General features: G+C 47.9%; 1 protein-coding gene across 1 annotated transcript in view; it reads right to left on the reverse strand.

The window, feature by feature from the left end:
* The window catches only part of LOC128726817 (aryl hydrocarbon receptor nuclear translocator homolog), a 129,005-nt gene that overhangs the window by 72,035 nt on the left and 33,930 nt on the right, over positions 1-23,040 (reverse strand). Inside the window, exon 2 of the mRNA XM_053820646.1 lies at positions 9,823-9,903. Within this exon, the coding sequence (XP_053676621.1) occupies positions 9,823-9,903 (81 nt within the window). The remainder of the gene's footprint in view (positions 1-9,822; positions 9,904-23,040) is intronic.

Consider the following 23,040-nt stretch of genomic DNA (forward strand, 5'->3'; position numbering starts at 1 on the left):
TAATAATGGTTAGTTAGTGGCACCGCGCTGGTTGGGATTGCGCCACGGCGGTAGCCGGGATGACGAGCCGGCGAGCGGTGCGCGGCCTTTTAAAAGGTTTCTAATCCCTGACAATTTGCTGTGATTATCGTTATTATTATGAGCTGTTATGCTTATTTTTGTGTTGTTGTTTTTCGCTCTTCTTTGTGGCTCTACTCGCTTGCTGCACGCGGACTTGCTGTGTTGGTGGTTGTCTGTGAGGGCTTTTTTTTGTTACTTTCCTTGTTTTGTTTGCCGATCCGCTCGCACTCGGTTCGGCTCATCCGGTGGATTCTAATGGTGAACGAGAAATCTGCGTTTCACAAACGCGCAGGGCAAACCGTAAAACCGGAGGTTTCCGTAACTAGGGACAGAGGGCCACTCATTGGCATCCACACGCGATTTATTATGCTGGTCTGTGTGTCTGTGAGCGCTTTTTTAACTTTTTTTTTCGGGGCCAACTATATGCTTGGATGAGGATGAAGATAGGGTTAGGAAATGAGGTAGGAAAAAAAATCATGTATAATTGGGATTGATGTCTGAAAAATTGGATTCATGTCAAACTCGATGCTCTTTGTTTCAGTTCCGTGAAACTGTAGCGGAGAGTTTTTCTACACATTTCCTTCACCCATCCACATGCGCGCGCGTAAGAAAGGTTTCGTTCTTGGCAGGAATTCGTCAATTTGTCGATATTTGTATACTCCATTCATGGCCAAGGTCTCGCTCCACACCGGAGTGTCTAATTAGTTAGATAATAGGCTGTAATGATAGCTGCACTATTATAAAAATACTTTGGGTTACAAATTACACGCGAGAAAATTTTTGTTACAAAGTATCAAACAAAGTCAATATATTTCGAGTGCGAAACCATTTACATTTAAGTCAGCTAGCATCCTTTAAACAGTGAAGCGTTCCCAAAAAAAAAACTCCACTCAAAGACAGTGCTTGTGAGAATAAGAAAAAAAATCACAGCTCCGACATCGAAAGGGGGCAGCGCGTCTGTGTTTTGGCTGTCGAAATTTTGACGATTGAATTGACTCCTCCTTCACGCTCGAGCCCTCGACCGCTTCCCTTTCCGGGTCGGGGCGCGCACGTTTACCGGGCGTATTTCGCTACCTTCGGCCAACCCAAAACAACCGCGCGCCGCCTGAGAGGTAGGAAAAACTAAGGAATGGAAATTTCCCCCTAAATATAGGTGTGTTCTTCAAAAATCTGTCAATAATTTTCTGTTCGAAGTCGATTATTATCTTATTATATTTGCTACGTTCCCGGGGCTGCCCTCTATGCTGAGGCGCGCATGGCGCGGCTTTTGTTGGCTCATCCGGCGCATTTTGTGCGCCGGCCGATTTCTTCTTCGCGTTGGCTGTGTTGTTTCGCTGGGTGGGTTAGGTTTAGCCCGGTGCTATTTCCCTCCGAGGAGATTGTTTCTCGTTAATTTCTCCCTTCCCAAGCAATCGATACCGTTTCCGGGCTCGAGGGCGGCCGGTCCGGGGCTCGCTGGACGAACCTTGCAAACATGTGAACATGACGTTTTGATGAGGCGCTGGCTGGGAAACGATCTGCCTCTCGTCTGTCCGGGCACGGGACTAGCCGTAATCGGTATCGGGATGGTTTGATGAGTTCTGATATCTAGCGAAGCCTGCCGCCGCAAGGGTGCGGTTGGTTAATTTACTCTTCTCGCGATCAGAAGGAGAAAAAAATGTATAACATGTGCCAAAAATCGCTCCAACAGCTCTCCGCGTCGCAAATCATTTTTTGTTGTTGTTGGTTTCTTCACGAAAATTCATGTAATGTGATATCAAACTGTCTGACGTTCGCTTGAGGAGCTAACGCTGGTGTCCTGAATCGAGTACGTTCGGTACTGCTGCCGTTTGGACGGACGAGACACCATCAGCTAATGCCGGTGTAGTTGATTGATTGATTTGTTTTGCGGGCAGTTATCGAGAACTTGTCCAGACGATGGGACGATGGGTGATCGTTCGCGCATCTCGCATATCACGTAGCCAACAAAAAAAAAGCACCAAAGAAGAAAAGAAACCCCCAACGGAGTGTCGATTTTCCGTTCAATCGGATATGGATGGGCTCCGGGGATGGGTTGTCGATTCTTCACCTTGTTCACAGCGATCGCTTCTCCACGGACGGTGGATGTTGCTCAATAACAGCCAGAAAATTGAGTTTGTTCCATATCACCGGCCATGCGGCCTCCTGCCGGTTGCGGTTGAGAGTGTCGCCCGGTTCGAAGGCATAGGTTCGCCAGCATAGCGTAGGAAATTCTTATTTCATGCTAATTATACACAAGCTCCATCGTTTCCATGGCGTCCCGCCCGGCGGATCATACCGTAATTACCGCTATCATTACAAGCGGTGGCCCCGGACGAAATCGGTTTCGCTGCGGGGGTAATTCGTATTCGAAAACGATCAAAAAAGGGGGGTTTGTTCTCGCTCTTTCCGGCATGCTTGGCGGGCTGATTTCCATCCCGTGAGTCGTGGAACACCTTTGCGAGGTATTGTTAGCCTTTTTTCCCTTTTTTTCGTTCCCAAAGCTAAGGGTCTCCTCAATGTATTTGCCGAGCTCCTCGGCAGTAGTATCAGGCTGAATGAACGGCCAACAACACCGGCGAAGGAAACGGTTTTGGTAACCGAAAAAACGCCTTCCTACTCATGCAACGCCGATAGGGTTGAGTTCGGTTTTGCGGCTGACCAGAACCGGGTGGAAAAACGGGAAGTAAAAACACGTTTCGGGTCGCTTCTTGCGATTATCACCGTGGAGCGCGGTTTACCACGCGCGAGAGTCGACGAAATGAGCGAAAAACGCTCATCAGAAGACCTTCCAACGGGGTTCTTGTTGGCAGCGAAGGCAGCAACATCAAAATAGCCTTGTCCCTGTGGTTGCGGTGCGAGGCTTGCGGCCGGCAAATACACTGATTTCAACATTTCATTTCATCCAGTGGGATTTAAAGTAGCAATTAGCGAATGAAGTGCCCCGAGGGGTTGGGCAAGTCTTTTTCACGGCACAACCGCATCTCGAACGGTGTAACGGAGATGGGCATCGACACCGGGGAAGAACCAGCGCCCGTGGCTACCAGTCTTTGGCAGCACTTTCCACACGAGTTGCGTTCTGGCAAATAAGAGCACGGTATCGGGCACAAGTTCCAACTGCACAAACCAATCGGCCGCCAGAGAAGTGCGTCGAGGTCAATTACAAAACGACGTACAGAATGGGGGGGCAAAACAAGGATATTACCACCACTCTGACGTGCGGCAAACGGGAAGCGAGAGAGTACTACATGCTAATTAGCATTACCATTATCAAAAGCTTTTATAAACATATCATACCATTATCAATTAATTACGAGAACTGTTATCGGAGTTTGACCGCTGACTTGCGACCGCAAAACACCTCGCTTCCTCGCGCGATTGCCATCATTCGTAGAAGTGTGCTGCTGTTGAGACGTGGGGTCGCGGTGTTGCGTAAGACCTGGGACGGATATTTGCTCAGGGCTTTTTCAGGGTGTGCGATTTCTTTGATTCAATTCCGGCTGATTGGGGGGCACTGTTTTCCTTGGCGCTGTATTCGCGCTTCTCGCCTGATTGCATTATCGTTGGCAATTATCCGTCCCAGACAGTGTCCTCTTTTTAAACTCGGTTATTTCTGCAATCGTAGCCAGCAATTGTGCTACGGGCACCACGCATGCCAACCAATCAGCGGCTTTACCCCGATCGGTATGGGTGCAAATTAAGGGATGCATAATTGAATTTGTATAATTTACCGCGGTGATAAAAAGGAATGTATACCGAGCGCGAGTAAGAGATGGTTTTGCTGGTGAACAGTTTTACATGCAAACCAGACAATGTAAATTTGATATCATTAAGCTCCTGATGGTTACTCTTATATGCTGCTGTTTATTATGGTGCTCGTTATGCACTATGAACATTTTTTTTAACAAAAGCAAAGGCTTTGCAATTCAAAGCTCTCCTAGCGTGAGATTAGTTACATTTCATGCCAACTGACACTTCATCAAATTATACTAGGAAATGTTTTGTTGGCTGTTGGAGCGAAAAGCTTTGTTGTGCGAAGAGAATTTCGTGCACCTGAAAATGATGGATTAACTATTTGGTTGCTATTTACCGAATCAACGAATCAGTTCAATCGTTTATAGATTATAATCAACAACCTGTCATAATTAGACACAAATTCTAATTCGTGTTCAAAACACAAATCAGAAATGCATAGCAAAATAGACATCTTTAAACCGAATCGCTCGTCAATGTCATAAATTGTGTCGGTCTTTGTTCTAAAATAGTTGACAGTGTATTGAAATAACGGATTGGTGCTTACCATCAGAAACATCAGAAAAAAAACTATACTATGGTAGGCTATAAAGCAGCGTATTTTTGGAAAAATTTCACTTTTACGTGGAAGACAAAAACGCTTCGCTCAAAAGCTTTAACATATATTAATGACTGAATTATTAATCGTTCCACCTGCAAACCTGTTCTTATTTTGCTTGGGGAAGTGCTAAAAATTATATGCCCAAGCCATAAATCAACAGACATTAGTTGAACGTTAATGTTCGATACAATAACTGTCTTTTTGTGGTTCAAAAAAGTGTTTCGCTCGCACCAAAGCTGCCAAAATCTGACGTATCAATACAACAACAAAAACGAGGCCTCTGTACCAACTACAGAAATCAACTACTAATCGGGTCAGGACACCGCGATTCAATCAGTAGCGACATTAAATTTATTATTATCATTAAATCTCCATGGTAAGTAGCGTCTCACATGCACGCGGCACGTATCGCGTCAACAGCTTCATTTTCATACAAAACATATTCTAAAGAAAAGCGCAAAAAAAAAACGCATACCCCAAGGTTATCGGAGGCCGTTTCGCTACGGACACATTTTTTTTCGAGACTTTTGGCAACGAGGCACTATTGCAAATCGTCAGCCAGCACGGTAGCATTCAATGCTACCGAGAAATGATAGTTATTATGTTAATCGATAACACTTTTATGCTCCATTTTTATCGATCCCTAATAAATACCCCCGAGTACTAGAGAGCCGAGGAGAGAAGCGCGATAACGGAGAGCATATATAGAAAACTGGACGTGCGAGGTGTCGAAAATTAATATATTTAAACGGACGGTCAACAGGCACTGGACCGGTGCGGTCACCAACAGCGGTCCGTAGCCATCATCATCCAAATCGAGCGATCGTTCATCAATCGATCGAGCCACGTTCGCTCTAGATGATATATGTGGCAACAACAGCAGGAGCATATTTTTGAATGTTAACACTCTTTTTTTTTTGGTCATTCATTCTCCCCATCTCTGTCAGTTTTCCAGGGAGTCAGTTTTTGATCCTATTGTAAGAATAGGGGGTAAGGAAAATTTGATAAGCAAAAGAATGCAAAAAAAACGTTGCATTCAACGCAAGAAACCACCCGATAGAAGAGATTCCGTTTTGTGCTTCGATTACGGTGTGGCCTTAGGCGAATCGTTGTGTTCCTGCGCCTTTTCGCTGTCCTCGTCCCTTTCGTCATCCCAAACGTAGATCGTGTGCTTGCAATGGCGTTCGCTCGATCGAGACATGGCCGACCTTAAGCATTCGCCCGGTCGTCTTCTGCAAAGTAATTAGTAGGTTGGCGTAATTTCTTATGTTATAGGTATCGACATACTATCTTTCCGGTCGATATACGACGGTTTTTTATTTCTCCCTGTCCGATCGGGACAACGGGACAGGCACAAGCTATCAGCCCTTGGACGTGCCGGGTTTGCAAAACCGGCGGAGTGCGACCAGAGTGCCAAAAGAGAAACAAGCAACTCCGTTATCCTCTCGTAGCAGCTTCAACCTGCAGAAGGAGAAGCGTGTCCCTTCCGGCCCGATTTGACCTTACGAACGGCAGCCTGATTGCTTCGGGAGTGTTTAAGCTTTGTACTATAATTTACTTTAATTTGCTGCACCGCTAAAACTGGGGCGATTCCAAGGGCTCAAATAATTTGTTGACTTTAAAGCACCCTGTACCCTTTTATCACATTGCAGCCAGCTCCCACAGTACACCAGGGCAGTAGTTCTTTTTTATGCAAAAGCGTTCATTGTGTGCTCATCTCAAACACAAATAAGTATCGGCTACAACGACGAATTTCGCTCATTTTCATGAATATTCATTATTTTTTTCCGCCACCCAGTAGCGTAAGTTTCATGCAGTTGTTGTTTGAAAAAAAAAGGCCGTTTTATGTAACTCCATGAGGTGAGTTCAACGCTTGATTGAAAGGAAGCGCAACACTCTCGCTTACACGCGAAGCGCCAGATTTCCTACTCCCCGAAGCGAGCCGCGTTATGATTTTTGTCATCGAATGGCTCACGCATCGCATGGCGCGTGCCACACACCATCGAAGGGCAAGGATTCGCACGCAGGAACAATCGCACCCGAAACGCATGTGTCCGCCCGGATTCGAGAGCGTGAAAAAGTTCCGTTCGCATGACAATTTCGGGCGGCGCATAAACGTTCGCACCCCACCACAACACGGCCGCATGGCATGGAAGTGATCATCGCGACGCCGACGGGGAGTTCCGTTTCAAGTTGACGGTTTTCGCTCTCGGGGTCCGGCACTGGCGCACTGGCTGGCTGCTGGTAAAAATTCATCCAGAGCGCGTGAGCGCGTGCGAATGGTTCGTGATTTTGTAAAGTTAAAGCGCGTAACCTGCTAGAGTCACGCAAAAGGTATGGCACGCACGAAGCAGCCCTGCACCCTTACCCCGAACGGCAAAAGGGCGATCTTTCGGGCCTGGGCTTCCTCCTGACCTCGTCCGGTGGGCCATCATCCTGACCAGCACCAACGACGGCACCCGGAACCTCGGCAAACGACGATGTGATTGCAATTGATTCTTGACCGGCGGCACGCGCGCGCACCCGTTGCAATCGTGTGGTGCTGCTTTTTTTTGTTCTTCTTCCTTTGGTTTCAGTTTTCCACGCCCCGAAAAAAGATCCTTCCCGGTTGCCGGCGGTGGACCGATCGTGAATTCAAATAAATCGACCATCCGCACGTGACCACTAGTGGCAAGTGTGGCCTGCCTCAATCAATGAACCCAGCGTCGTCGTCAGAAGGAAAACGAACCCAGCCAGCGCATTGAGGAAGGTGATGGTTTGTTGTGGATGGGCGTTCTTTTTTTGCTTCATCCGGAGGACCTCTCTTTACTCTCAAAATGGGTAATTTTACCTCGCTCTTACGTGACGCAAAGAAAGAAATTAAGATCTGACTACGAGGCGTCCGTGTGTTTGGCTTCACTTTTGCAGGGCAGATCGATTGGTTGGTGGCTGTGTTTTTTTTTTGGTTGCTTCTCGTTAGTCCCCTTCGGTTCCGATGTTCCACCGGCAGTTCGATGAATGAAAATTGCAAATGAATGAAAAACACTCGTGACCAGGGATCAGCAACAAACGTGCCGCTGACACGCGGTTCGAGCGGTGCTACGTATGGAGCATTAATGAGAAGCGAACGAAAACAAGTTCTCGCCGATAATTCGTGACTGCGAGGCGCCACATTTTTCTATCTCTATAAAACGAATTCAGGTCAAGCCCCGTTTGAGCCGCTACTCAAGGCGGTGTTTTATCATCTCCAAATGCTCCGTGAATTCGGGTAGAATGGGAATCCTAAACGCACGCTAGCAAATCATTTCGACACCGTTGCAATGTTGTTTGTCATTGATACAACCATTACCTTGCCTTTCTTTGCCACAGCGCGGTTTTTCACGTCCTCTTTTGAGCCCCACCGCATCAGATCTTCGTGCGCTTTCGATTGGTTCCAGCCGCATCCTCGCTCATTCGCATCGATCGGGTAAATGCCGGCTGTTTATCGTTTATTGATTGATTTTAAATTAAACGTCATTTTCAGAGCGGTTTTTTTGCCATCGATTCCAATCAATGCCAGGCGGCCGCTGCTCTCGGAAGACATTATACGGGTGAAGAATCTACGCCAACGAGAAGGACTGGCATGTCCGTGCTTTGCGTCTTCTCAAATCCCCGATGGAACCGCTGTGGATGCAAGTAATAAAGGGCGCAGAATTCAGCTGGCCCGTTTTCTCTTCGTTTCTGTCGCCACAAGGGACAGGCAGCAAAGTAAAAAGGGAGCGAACGAAAAAAAAAAACCCAGCAAAACATAAGAACAAATGTAAACATTATTGAGAAATAAAATCAAACGACACGGACACTTATTGGAAACGCCGCCGTTCCGCCGGTCGATTTGCGGTGGCATTTTCTTGCCAACCGTTGCCAGCCGTTCTGCAAACGAGGACGAACCCCAACTGCAGGGCAGCATCACAGAAAGGCAAAATTAAACCCTTTTCCCTTCATTGCGAAAGCGTTTTTCCCCGGTGGCGGTGTGTACGCCACAACCAGCCACTTATGTCCCCGTCGGCCACCGTCAAATGGGATGCTTTTTGATCGGTTTCAATTTCCAACGGAAGCTTAACACTGTTCTTGCGCTCGCTTGCAAGATGCAATTTTTTGTCATCGTGCCATCTCGCAGCCCGCACGGGATCCCGCCTTAACGGCTCCGAAGCCTCGAGCAAATGCAATTTTCTGCATCGCATAACTTCTCGGGCAGCAGAAGGGCGCTCGCAATCGGACATTATTGTCGCTCTCTCATTCACTCGCGCCAGTGCAATGCTGTTTTGCGGTTCCGTGTCATGTTACTTACGGGTCAACGTGTTTATTTTTTGACAGATTTTTTTTTCTCTGCCCGCTCGGTCGCAGTACCGCATCTGCTGGCGGGTCTTGGCGACAAACGGCAAACCATAAAGTGCATTCCGTCGGTAATGTCAACGGCACACCATCGGATCGGATCGGTGTGTGCGCGGGTGCAGTTGCAAGCACACGTAATGATCGCACAAAGGTCGTTATAATCATTAGTGCGCTCGCGGACGGTTGACGCGCGGAAACTGCTGCAACCGGAGGTGAAATAAAAAGGAATGAAGGGAAAAAACACAAAAAGGAAGCATTCCGACGGCACCGGGTTCGGCCACGGAATCGTCCCATCTTCATCGTCACACGTCCACCCTGCCGAGGTGGAGCAGAAGGAAAACCGTACCGGATTTTGCGCCCGAAAGCGCACGGCGAAAAACGCTGCACGCCGCGGCGACGAAGCCCATCGGAACGCGGCGAAATGATGGCAGCGAAATGATTGGGTATTATTATGTGCGATTTATTGGAAATTTAATGATCTTGGCAGAAAAATGAACCAACGCTACGATTCCGCGAGTGCGAGGGAAAACCCCTTCCGAGGGGTATGGGAAATAACAAACAAAAAAAAAGCACAACCATGCGGCATCCTTGCGCAAAAAGGTGATTTTAATGACCGGTTTTACGACGTTCCAGCACCGCGGCGTAGAGCCCCGCGTGTGTGCGGGTAAAATCAGAGAAACTGCGAAGCGAACGGAGGGCGTCTTGGACGGTAACGAAACCCGAAAAGATTTAACTAAATTGAAACGCTGCCACCACCATTGCCCGGGCTCGGATAGACGCAAGTCGATGGCGCAAATATCCCAGCGAACCGGATGATGGTGGCGAGCGCATCTCTCCTTGTGCACGCAATTTGCTCAACCACTGGCTGTTTGGCCGATGTGGATTGCAGCGTGTTGGACGAAAGGGGCGATGGATGGGAGGGGTAAGAGAGAAAGGGGGGTTTGGAAAAATATTTGTTTAATTTTTCGTTTCGGTGCAAACCAATTACAAAATGCATGTGTGTGCAGCGAGGCGAAACAGACAAATAAGAAACAATTAGAAGAAAAATCTGATCAGCTTACCTGGCGAAACGCTCCTTGTCCTGCACGTTGTCATCGTCCATTCTGTTGTATTTGTTACCACTGGATGTATCCTCATCAGACCTAAAAATGAAAGAAAAATCATTAGAGCATATGTTTTGTAACCGGTTAGAGATATTTGAGTTAAATAAAATAAGAAAAATTGCTCAAGATTGAAGAAATAGCAAGATGATAACAATCAAAAAAGGTGTGAAACAATTTAGATATTGATTTTTTAAGCCTGCTTCATTCACACACAACTAAACTAAGACGTGTCCAAACAGACCCTTTTGGTGCTAGTAAATTTCTGTCGCTAGTAAACTTCAGTTCGTTCTATTCGCGGAAGTCGTCAGGACACGCTTCAACGACAAGGAAGTTGGACTAAAAACAGCCACACATACACCCACCCATATCGGCGTGAGTAGCCGGGAGAGAGATTCGTTTCTCCCCTTTCAAACCGATACGCACCCGAACCGCCTCGGGGTGAACGCAACGCGCACGTGAACCAATCTGTAAGGACGTTTCTGGGTGGCAAACTGATGACGGCACGCGACACTAGAAATTATGATGCCGCTTTTTTTCGCTCTTTCGAGTTTTTTTTTGCGTTCCAGTCTGCCCGTCGTCGACGAAGCGTAGTCGAGGGCACCCTTACGGGCAACGGCGGCCTGCTGCACGACGGTTCCACTGATGCCGACGACGATGGTCGATTGGTCTAGACATGCCAACAAGCACACGAAACACGGTAACGATGCTCTACTCCTTCGATGGTCACGGTCACACACACAAGCAAGACCGAGATATGACTCCAATGATGATTGACTAGCTCGGGCGGGGATTATTGCTGGGAAGGTGTTTCAAAGGATACTAAATGTCACGGGTCATGCACTGAGCGGACGCTTCACGGCATGCGCTTCACCAACTACGAGGTGTTGGACGTTACGGTTGCGCTTTTGGGTGCAGGTGACGGTGGAAAGCATCCGTAAATTATGTTCAATAGTTTTCTTTACACGCACACGTTCAACGCTAGCTCCACCAAAATTAAATCCCGAGGTCAATGTCTCAAAGGGCTAATGCGCCCATCGATCGAGCGCTGATCACGAATTCCTCTTTTCACCCGGTCTGGGTGGACAAGTTTTGCAAAGTGCGGAGGTCCGAAAGAAGTACCGGCGTTGCGTTGGCAAATCTGTGCCCCGGCGCCAAGCCCTCGGTACCGGCTGGCCCTTTGTTGAAGTTCCCAAAAAAGGGCATCTTCCGGATATGGCGGTCGTTGCCGTTCGGTCGGTCGTCTCTTTGGCGTCGCGTCATGCGGCCATCAGCATGCCGGTACGGGCACGTAAGACGACAGTGCTTATTAGGGCACATCGTCCGGGCGATTGTATTAATTATGAAAATTCGCGGCCCATCGATCCATCCTGCCGTGCGCGGGCGGGGCGGGCGGTGTGGCCATCGAGGGAAGAAGACGGAACTGCGAGAAAAGGACAGACTGCTGGTGCGTAGAGCAAGGAGTTACCGTTTGCTTGCGTTTTAAAGGTGGCAACGGCACGGAACGTCGCCCGTTGCATTGCGCTTTTGGGCGCGTTACAGAACCAAAGACGAAACTTACGCAAAGCGACATCACACCCGCCGCAAGGTACGCGCGCGCCCTTCGAGCTAGGGCTGGGCGTTTTAGCGTCAGCAGTTATGCGCTTTGCGGCGAGACGAAAGAAATAAATGTGCTAATTTAATGAGCAAAAATGCGCCACTGAAAAAAAGACCGTTCCGACAGGTCGCGGCCAGAGTTCCTGTTTCATCGAAAGGAAACGTGCAAGAACAACGAGTCCTGGGCCCCAGTTGGCCCCAATGCGGTCGAGTGCTGAAGGGATAGAGAGTGAGTGAATAATAAAAACAAAAAAAAACGATGCCTCTTTGCTCACGAAGCGGAACGGCGAGAAGCGGTGCTTAATAATGAAAAGTTTTTGCCTCTCCGCTGGAGAAAAGAAAAGAGACCGACTGACAGGATCTCTCACGGAAAAACGAAACGGAAAGAGATGGAGGACCGGGAAAAAAAGCTGCCAACATAAACACAAAACAAACTGAATTAATGATGACAGTACGCTAGCGCAAAAGCAATTAATCATTTCTCCTAAAGAGTCGCCAATTTCTTTTACAAGGGGGCGCAAGCACATTTTCGGTCACCGCCAGTGGATCCGTTTTTATAGACTTTTAAGGATATTTTGACATTATGGGCACATTTAACTTTTATGAGGCTGACTTCAGCAAAAGGAGTGTGCTCGGTGTCAATGACTGCAAAAAAAGAAGAGAATCATTATGTACAATAGATGCGATAACGTAAAAACAGCTAAAGCGCCGAAACGGAACGAGACGAGCGGCTTGAAATGATGGGCAATATATTGGGAGTTACATTTCAATTTCAACGAAACTACCCCAACGATTCGTTTCGCCTTTGAGCCGGTCTAGGCAGAGCTGTAATGGTTCTCAAATGTCGAACCTTTTTTCATCGTGTCCTGGGAGCCATATGGGAGAAATGGACCGAGCCACCTGGAAACATTTGGAGGCTTTTACATGGCGTGCGTAAAAACCATACCGAATTGCATCGATTATGCTTTGTCTCTTGACCTTTCGCCGGCACGGTCCCGGGACCCTCGTCAAAGAGTACCCACGTTTTGGACGAGGGAAACGTTCAAATGCTGCATCAATGCTCGTGCCAGGCATGTCGCAGATACACAACTCCTCGGCAATATTGTTCGGTATATGGCGGATCACACGGCTACACGGGCTTAGAACGATGTCAGTGTTGCGATCCTAGACCGCCCAGGTGTTGGTTTACACGCCATTCGTTTCGTCCTTCAAATGCAACCAGTTATCTATCTATTTTTTTGGCATTCCATTCAACCACAGACTGTAAATGTACAAATCAACATTAAAATCGATCCAGATTGCGAGCCATTCGACCGACCCGGCACATAGATCCCTTTCGTGCAGTCGCTTCCCAAGGGCTTCGGAACAGAAAAAAAAGGAATTAAAAAGAGAATGCTTGAAAAAATTCCATTGACAGGTTAAATGAAGCGGCACACGTTCCACCTCGGCGGACCAGCCCCAAGGTGAACCTCGCAGGAGGAAAAACTAATCGATGGAACTAATGCGCGGGAAGCGCCCCGGACCGGGACGGGGAGGTTCGCGGGCAATTTGTGGGTAATTGAATCGATGATGAATGAACAATGTGCCAAAGGGACGGCACCTTTCAAGCAACCGGCAGGAGAAACGAGAGGTTGTTTTTTCTAATTAATGTGCCCCTTTGGCTATGCTTCCATGCTCCTTCCATGCGCTTAACCCTTTCGTTTTCTTTTCCTTATTTTTTTTCGTCAATGAGACCTCGAGTTCCCCTTATCAGTGATCAATAGGTTCCTTCAACCTTCTACCGGCAATTTGGCAGCGCACCGGTAGGTTTTAGTGGCAATGAGTATTTCAGTGAGACTGTTAATTAAAATGTCCAAAAACACCGCCATTCTTCAAGGCCGGTGGGAGGTAACGAAGGTACCCGAGAACCATTCCACCGAAAAAAGGGGCCGGAAAAACAGCCATCAAGGTTAAACAGGGTACCCCAGTTCTACCGCGCCGACTACAATTAACCAATTAATTGGTGAAGCCGCCGGGTGCCGGAAAAGGTCCTCAAAGGTGACTGTTTGGTAATTTTCGTTCAAAGGGCAAAAAAAAAGGGCGAAACCACGCTGCATTAGTCGCGGTACTTGAATTTCGCAATCGCCGAGGCTTGGCATGGGTGCATTGACGCAATGGCTTTACCTTCTCCGCCACGATCGCTTTCTCGGTGGATCGGCAACCAACTGCTTTGGCCCCGAAAACCGCAACGAGACACCGTTCATTATTTAATTTAAATTATTTAATTTACAGCAGCCTGGCGCCCTTGACACGCGGCGGGACGAGCACTACGACGTTGAATTCAAGCCGCAACCGAACGCCATAATTGGAACCGAACTCGGAGAGTGCATCACTTGCATGTGGGCGTGCAGTTCGAATAATCACTGGTGTAGGCGCACGTTGCTATGCAAGATGAGTGTAAACGGCACACTTCAACTGGCTGCAATCGGACTCAATCAAGTTCAATGACGAAAGCGACGCTCGTTCAGTGACGCACGAATTAATTACGATCAATTAAATGGCAGATCAGCAAGACCGCCGGGGGTGCATGATCACTGCTGCGAAGGAACTGATTTGGGTTTTAACGCGGAACTGGATTAGCGTCGCGCAAACGATGCCGTCATTACAATCGTCACGAAAAACCAAATTATGACGTCAAATCGTGGCTTGATCGTGGGTTGATGACGGATGAATAAATTGCTTCCCGAGAAATGCAGGTGCCAAACTGATCTTCACGAAGTGATTTTAACTGAAAACCATTAGAGATTCCATAAAATTCGACGTAAATTAAATACACGAAGATCATTCGCTTTGAAGCTAATATGTTTATGATGCACCTCGTTGGACGTTGAATTTTCCAACAAACAATGCTAAATGAAACAGCCCACTTTACCTAATTGACATTTTTCCAGCTCGGTCCGAGGCCTTATGTTCCGACCGACAGAACATTCCAAATTTTCACCGCGTCACATTGAACGAACCTTCCGCCCTTTGGTCATCGATCGGGATGAGTGATTACGCAATTACATCCCATCGCACAGTCGGAACACGATCACAGCAAAACGAGGAACGAGCAAGGGACAGCATAAGGCACCGTGGCCGAGCAAGGAGCAAGCATCAAAAATCGATCACGCACACACCAACCGGTGGCCCATCAGGCGGTCACATTAACTGGCGGAATGATACTTTCACATTCCACCGGCCAATGACAACCGCCGGGCCGAGGCGTGGTGGTAATTATGTTTTGTGTTTAATATTTCACCGCTCCGCGATTTTCCCCGGGAAAGCACATCCTGCTGCTGCCCACCAAAGCACCGCGGCACGCCGAAACGAGCACAAAAAAAAAGCAACAAACAAACCGGACCCGAAATTGCATATCTATGCGCTGATGGATGTTTTATTATCGAATCACCGAATGCCACCTATCCAGGCGGGGCGTTTGGGCGACTTTTTGTTTTATTTCGCTCTCTCATTGTTCCTGCTTTCGCGTAAAGGCTCGCACAATGTTGGACGTTCCGCGTCGCGCCGGTAATTCAAAGGACGATTTGCCGCTCGCCGGCCCGCGGTGCGTCTTATGGTGTGGTAGTGGCACCAGCACCGCGATCGGGTCCTGAATTCGCAATGAGCCCGGTACCGCGCGCGGTCATTGCTTTGGTGCGCAAAGACAATCGCAATCCGGTATCACCACCTCGCTTAAACTTTGCGACCCGTTTTTCGCGGGCTCCCACCGTCGCCAGTGGCATTACGATGAAATTTGGTGCGGTCGTCCACCCCTTGGGTTCGGTTGTGAATTACGCGCTTTCGGAGAACATTTTTCCCTCCTCATTCGAGCCCGGCGTGTCGCTATTCCAGGTGAGATCGGTGAGGCGTTCATGGCCAGTGCAAAAAAAAAACGGGCCACACGGGTGATGATGAGTTTTGGCAGCTGCTCGATCACAGGCCGTGGTCTGAAACAGAGGCTCGCGGTTTTTGCTGCATATTTTAGCATCGCTCCGTAACGATCGGTCGCGTTGCAAGCGATTCGCTTTTTCGTCGAGATATTTTCGGCCTGGTGGTTTCTTCGCTTCGCGCTGCCGACCGTATGCAGTGGGATTGATTTCACGCGCTTCTTTGGCGGTTCTGTGGCTCCCGCTCTTCGAGTTGCTCCACGCGAATCACTGTTGCTACGGTGGCTACGTGCCTTTATTCGTAAACATCCGAGACCGATAAGACCCCGAACGGCGAAGCAGAAAGCTGGTAGTGAAGTTGCATCATGGAACCAGGGATGCAACTGCTCTCCCTTGCCAACAAGACAGCCGCAGCAACGCAATCACGGTCAACAGCAGATGGGTCACTTTTCCAGCGGAAACATTTCGAGCATTTTCTTGGAAAGTTTGGGAACAAAATTGCTAGAACTATTTGGCCGCCAAAACACATCTCAATTCATAATGCTAATTCGCAAAAATAGAACAATTCAAGGTAATCGAATACTCTATTTTGTATAAATTCAACTCCTGCGTCATAACGACGTTGCAAAAAACTATCGCATTCTAATTTTGAACAAAATTAGCACTCCAAATCACCTAAATTTGCATCCAAACCAATTGGATTTACTCCCGATGTTATTGTTTTTAGCAAAAATCTAAATTTTTTCGCAACCATGGACGTTGAAGGGTATTTTTGTTATGACTCGTGCCCTGTCTCCATCCACGCGGAGTTCCGCTTGGGTGGCGAAGTTTTGACTACATCACCAAAACTGGCAGAAGCAACAGTGATTGAATGTTGTTATTTATCCTACCTCCATCACACACACCCACACACCGGTTGTTTTCCCTTTTCCACCCAATCGAACGTGTGCAACGCGAAGGTCCGAATCTGCTGCGGTAGAAGGAAGGCGAAAAAAAAGCTCCATATTGAGGCCGTCTAATAGAAGGCGACGGGGAACGGCAGTTTCGGGCCGGGAGTTAAGTTTTTGCTTCCAATACATCCACCCCGGTCTGGCCCGGCTGGTGATGACAGGCACGTTCTCATTTGTCATCCGAAACAACGAGGTCAAACACGTTCTGGCCGGGTGGCTCCATGAAAACGGCAAGGCCCAAAAGCGTTCCGAAACTTCCGCCTCAACGATTCCGGCGGCGTCCTTCACACCACATCCCCGAGTCGTCTGCTTTTCTCAACACATGATCCACCAAGCGACAAACTAGCTCGAGCTCTTCGGAACCGGGTCCACGCCAAATGTTCAAAGTGTCCGGCGTAACTTTGTTCTGATCGAATGAATGCTTCCACCTCGCATTCTCGCACAGACCTCGGGCGAACAGATGAATCATTTCTTCTGGAGACATCCTCTACCCAAGATCCGTTGATAATCTTTTTGGGTGTTAGAAACCCGACGCCGGTTTGTTACCGGTTGTCTCTTGTTTCCGTGCTATCGTTTGGTTGTATCGCAGAGAAACCGTATGATATAAATAGCCCGGGGCTCTGTCCATGGAAACCCTCTAGAGGTTGACTAAATTTTTGGGGAATACTTCGAACAATCCTTTTTTTTTTATCACTCCGGTCCATGACTCACGTAGGTATTGTCCGATGGTTGCTTTCTTGCTGGAAGCAAAACCACCTAGAACTCACCGGCGGTATCGCTTGATCCATAAACCCCAACGATGCACCTCAAGAGGTGTGGGCAACGCAAGATTGCAATAAATGCGTCAGTTTCATTTGTAATGAAATTACCGTTAACAAATCACAAATTGGTTTATTATTCGCATTTGCTGGAAATTTATTATCATTACTCGTTGCTGCGGTTTCGGACCACGCCGTAGCAAGAGGCCCTGTTTTTTTCCAGATTGATGCGTCGCGGATCCGCGGCTGACCGTCGGCGAGCTATCGCTGACCGTGAGCCGAACCACCGGAGAGTATGTCATTGCCGGCGTTCAGGGTGGTTTTATTTCTTTTCCCTTCGCCACCAGCACCAGCTAAGGGCGCGGTGTTTCAGGGTACTCCAACCCCCGTGCGATCGCGACCGCGCCGTCGTTTGTAATTTGTAATTTTGTGCAATTTTTGTAAATGCATAATCGATGCAATTGCCGGGCGGAACTTGGCGCGGCCGCGGAAGGGCTGGGAATTGGAATGACGATCATCATCATGCCCCGCTAATTCCGATGCGAATGACGAGTGGGAGAGCAAAAAAAAGGGCTGCTTCGCGGGACCTTCTGCGTCTATCAAGGTCTGCCACACAACGGTAAGCCTGCAACAGTGCTTTGCCCCGACCCTGACTGGTTGGTGCTGCCTAGCGCTCTTGTCGATTATGATCCACCACCATCCGCCGGAGATCATAATGTTCACTTATGATATGACCGACCGGCTGTACCTGCCTGACTGAGTGTGGGTATCATTTCATTTCGATATCGAAACATCAAAATATCACCGTGGGGCGTTGGGGAGGAAATCGAAATGAAGGAAGAAACCAAAACAACACAATCGCATTCGACACCATTACCGGGCGTGTGTTGCTTCCCCTGCCACGGGAGAGTGTGCCGATAGCGAATTGATGGCAAAATAATGGTGCGGAATAATTTCATCGTAATAATTATTATTAATATTGCATACATGTAATCAATTCGGGCGGTTGGTGGATGGTGTGAGCCGGATTTTTACCCTCCATACCACACGGGGGGTTCACGCTTCGTATGTTTCCTGCCGTGGAAGGGTGACTATCTGTATTATTTTCTGTTGCTTCACTACCTTTACTACAAATATGAATCAGCCACATGAAGCACCAGGGTTGGTTGAATTGAAATTTTGGAAATATTTATCATATTTTCTAACGTGCATTTTGGTCATCGTTTCACTGTTTCAAAATTGCTCAATCTATTCGCTATGGTAGGGAAACGTTTCAGATGACCTGCGGAAAACAATCAATCGAACAAACTCGAAACAAAGCGAGAATTTTGTTTCTTACTCCTTTTTTCTTCATCAGTCGCAAACGACTGTTCTTTAATGAGCTTTTCCCCATCAGATATACTCGGTTTCCCCAGCGCAAATGATGCCCTCGAATAGGGAAAAGGTCAAAATGATGATGAGAAACTACAAGTTTGGAAAAAAGACAAAGCAATGCTAGTGGCGATGAGTCGTTAGTGGTATACCGGACTGAGGTGCTGTAGTGAGACAAAAGATATGATTCCACCAGGCTTGGCATTGGGCACGACATCAAGAAACTTATGGTTCCATTACGGGGCGAAACGAATTGACGGAAATCGAAATACGAGAAACGGAGCTAACGTAGTCGATAGATGCCAAGAGAAGAAGCATGATGTCTTGTTCAAAATTTCCAAATATATTGGAGTCCATTAGATATATTTTAACAGATGTATCTGAGAGAAAATTTAACCATAAAATTCATTGATTTCAAAGCGTGACTGATTTCAGCTTCAAGATTAAGTTATTATTCTGCAAATCAAACCGTTTTGAATCCTCAAACGTTTCTTCTAAACCGGGTCAGGACTCATTCCAAAGAAGTCTCTAAAACACTCAACGCCGACAACCGTAAGGCCTTAGGCAAACACTTTAACGCTCCTCACCTGGAACGACAAACGGAACACGTGCAAGTCCTCCCGTAGCTAACTCACAGAGTGGGGGCCCTAAATAGTCGATCGTTTCGACAGACACCTTCGTTCTCGTTCAGCGCATGGGGGAACCAACTGTCCATTTGTACACCGACGCATCGTACACCGTAATTGTTTGCATATCTTGTTTATTATGATTATTATATGAGTCGAGCTTACACACCAGGGAAAGCACCGTCCAGGGCTCGAGTGTTGACGTTGGACAATAGTCCCGCATCGCTTTTCACCTCCCTATCCACCCTGAATCGTCATTCTCTGTCGCCCACCTGGACCGAGGAAGGGCACTTTCATCGTCCAGAGGGACCCATCCGCACGTAAAGCGGGACCAACGGTGTTGGCCACCGGCCCGAAAGGTAGAAGAACCGTTGACACATGATCCAACCTGGCCCGCCGGTTGAAGGCTTATGCTGGAATATGATACGCTTCGACGCGCGGGCGAGTGTTGCATTTCACCTCCGGCCTGTCTGCTCGTGACCGAGTTAACCTGCAACACACGGACCATAAAGGGGTGTCTCGTCGTTCTGGTGCATGTGCAATGATTTATTTATTAGTTATGACACACTCGGTGCTCGCACCGGCACCGGGGGTTGGGTCGATTAGACGGATGGACAATGCACGAGGGACGGTAGAATTTACTTTCTCCATCCACAATTGCGCACCTACGGTTCCGTCAAACTCATCGTGTGGTCGACCTTCCATGTTCATGAGCGGCATATGAAGAAATGACCAACGGGCAGCGGGTTCAGTACAGGAGTTAGGAAAAACGTCTATACAAAGGTTTTTAACGTTTAACGACTGACGGGCGTCAGGTGAGGCGAGCTCGAAAGTGGCAGTTTCATGACCGAAACCGTCGTCGCTGATCAAACACGCTGATTTCCCGCCTGAAGGGAATGTGTCACAGATCGACCGCACCGGAACGACCGTCCGCCGGTACGCATTTAGGTTCCGCTTCCGAACGGAACCGATGACCGCACGGCTAAATCCGAGGGACGTGATAATAGCTCCGATTGGGGACTCATTAATAATACACACAGGATGTAGTTGTTGCGCCGCCGGATAATGCGCCCTGTATCGTGTCCGCTGTTTGGGGAACGGATCGATCGGGCTTCACTGATGGAAATGTCCACTGAGCCAACGACTCTCCCAGTGACGGCAATGAATTGCAATGTCAACATCGCCCTCATCTTAGGTACGCTAGGTACGGAGAGGTCTCTTGCGGACCTTTCTGCTTTTATTTGATCAATCCTCGGTGTAAAACTAACATTCGGTGAATGTTTGTTCATTCTATAATGATAGAAGCATCATTTCCCTGGTGAATCTAAGCTTGCATTACATTTCTGCAAACATTGTACAACATCATGAACACTTAAACGCTGTCGAGGATATTGAATGAAATTTTAAAACATCCAGTCTGTTAGACCGCGACGACGTAAACATTTATGCAGCTCCAAGTACAAATTGAGGTGACATTTAAAGTACACACTAGAACATGAGTGTTTTACGATGAAAAAGCACTTGCCAGGCCCCAACTCATTCTTGATATTATCACTCAAAAATGAACAAAATGGATGCACACACAGAGTGGGTTGGTGTAGTGAGGTTCGGCGAAAAGCCAAAACTTGCTTCCCACTACCAACGAACCGGACGAAAACGAGCGAGGAAAATCAAGAGGTGTTCAACGTCTACCTTTTTCCGCATGCCAACAATCAGCACCACAAACGGTTCGATGAGGATCACACGATAATAAACAATATAAATGGATGTCGGAGCAGCGGAGGCAGAAATAATAATGCTAATTTACATATGCTCTCCGCTTCTGCAATCAGTTGCTCTGCCACAGTGGTGCCATGTGATGTACGAGATTTGCGCCAGCCACAGGAGCGGCGTCGACGATCCTTTCCGTCGGCCGTGTGTACCATCGGGTCCGGGTTCCCATAATCCTTCACCTTCAACCGTTTCTTTAGAATCCCCAAAGGTATGAGATAATCATGTAGTACAACAACATAACCATCATGTTCACGGCGATGATGATGGCGATGATGATGATTCCACCGATGATCATTTTGGTGTTGATGCTGATGTAGCTGCTTTGTGCTACATGTATGTTCAAGCCGAAAAGACAAAAACGATGGCAATGAGTGAAACGACAACAGGAGAAGGAAAAAAAAGGCGCTCCTTCAAATGCGGTCCCGAGCGCGTGTGTTTGAGTCCACAGAACACGAGGTTCGCTACCGTTGGAAAAAGTGGCAAGCGCAAAAACGACGGAGAAAAATGCTGCATGTACGTTTCGCGCATTTTTCTTTGCCCATCCCCGATACATGTGCAGGATGATGCCGGTGGCTCCTTTGCTTCACAAGTGCCATCGAGAGGACGATGGCTCGGTTGCCGCTTCTGCTCGGCGCCCGCAACTGTGCCGATACCTATGGATCCTGGGTTTGTCCTGCTTTCCAAGGGCAGACATGATCGAATGCAACGCCCGGGACCGTTCGAGAGGCGCAACAAAAAAGCAAAAAAAAAAGGGGTCAGCGAAACACATCCCAGCAAATCCCGGCCCGTGTGGGGAAATGCAAAGAGTGGGTTGAAACGGAGCAATTGTCTGGGGTGCAAAAATAAAAAAGGAACAAATACTTTATATCATTTCACACGAGGTTAGCATAAACACGCGAGTGAAGGAAATTCTCAACATGAACATGGCGTCGAATGAGCATATTTGAATTTAGTATGCAGAAGACAAAAAAACACTCACTTGCATATAAATATCTGTACAACATTGAACTATCATTGAAATTATAAAAGAAAATATAATCAGCTAACTTATTGAGCAACGATTTCACGAAGGTCGGACACTGAAATAAAATTTCGATCAGCCTCATTGGAAATGAAAACTGTAAAAAAATGTGCACAGCACGGCGGTTTGTAAGCTACCTAGCGCAAGAACCGGAAAGAAATGCTAGGCATCCCGAACACGGATGCTGAGCACGCGAAACGGCACAATGGTTGGCACGAGGAAAAAAAAAACGCCGGAGAAAAAGCCACAAAAAAGCAGCCTTCGAAACGGAGACACACATACACACCGGAGGAAGCAGCAGGAGAGAATTATGTGTATCGCACAATTTAAAGCACCATATAATAAATCTCCACCTTGAGGAGCGCTTGCTGCTTCAACAAGAAAGGGTGTTAGTACATTTTTTATCTCGCGTTTCTTCTTCTTGCTCTCTGCCCTGCTTCTTCGTGTTCATTCACACTCTCTAGCCGGCTGAGCGACACAGCAACGGGTACTAGCCGGCTCTCGTATGCTGACTCCATACATCTATCGTTAGCTGTGGGGCGATTTATGCGACGATGTCATTCTTCTGGCTCTACCGGTTCTCGTACCTTGTGATTTTATTCTTTCTCCCAGGTGCCCAGGTGCTCCGCCTCATCGGAATCAGGGGGGCGAATTTCGTGTGTGTGTGTGTGTGTGTGTGTCGTTTTACGAGCTTCTCGCCCAATCCAACCCCAACTCGGTTGAACGCCATCTTGCCACCTCTCTGGGTGACACACCAGCAATCAAAAGCCACATCGAAAACACCCTCCCAGCACCACAGCTCAAGAGACCCCTTCGGCCGTCAGTGGGGAGGAGTCAAAAGAGGGTGGTATGTGTGTGTGTGTGTCTCGGGACGCTGGGGAACTGCATACACATCATCACCCAGGGACACGCAGGTAGGACCGAGCCCCGGACACCACCCGGATCCATCCGTCAGGGGTTATCATAAATCATATTTGCCGCTGGAAATCTCCACAATTAAATGAACTCGAAGGTGAGCGAGCGGGATGTAGCTGCAGGCAGGTGCGGGGTTTATTCTTTTGCCCAAGCGCAAGGCACAGGATGCACCTCGAGAACCGTATGGCTGCGGGACCGACACTCATAAAGCACCGCAGCAGAAACCGTTCAAGAAGGAGGCGATAGGATCAATTTTTTATACTC

The sequence above is a fragment of the Anopheles nili genome, chromosome 3, assembly GCF_943737925.1.
Source record: "Anopheles nili chromosome 3, idAnoNiliSN_F5_01, whole genome shotgun sequence".
Lineage (NCBI taxonomy): Eukaryota > Metazoa > Arthropoda > Insecta > Diptera > Culicidae > Anopheles > Anopheles nili.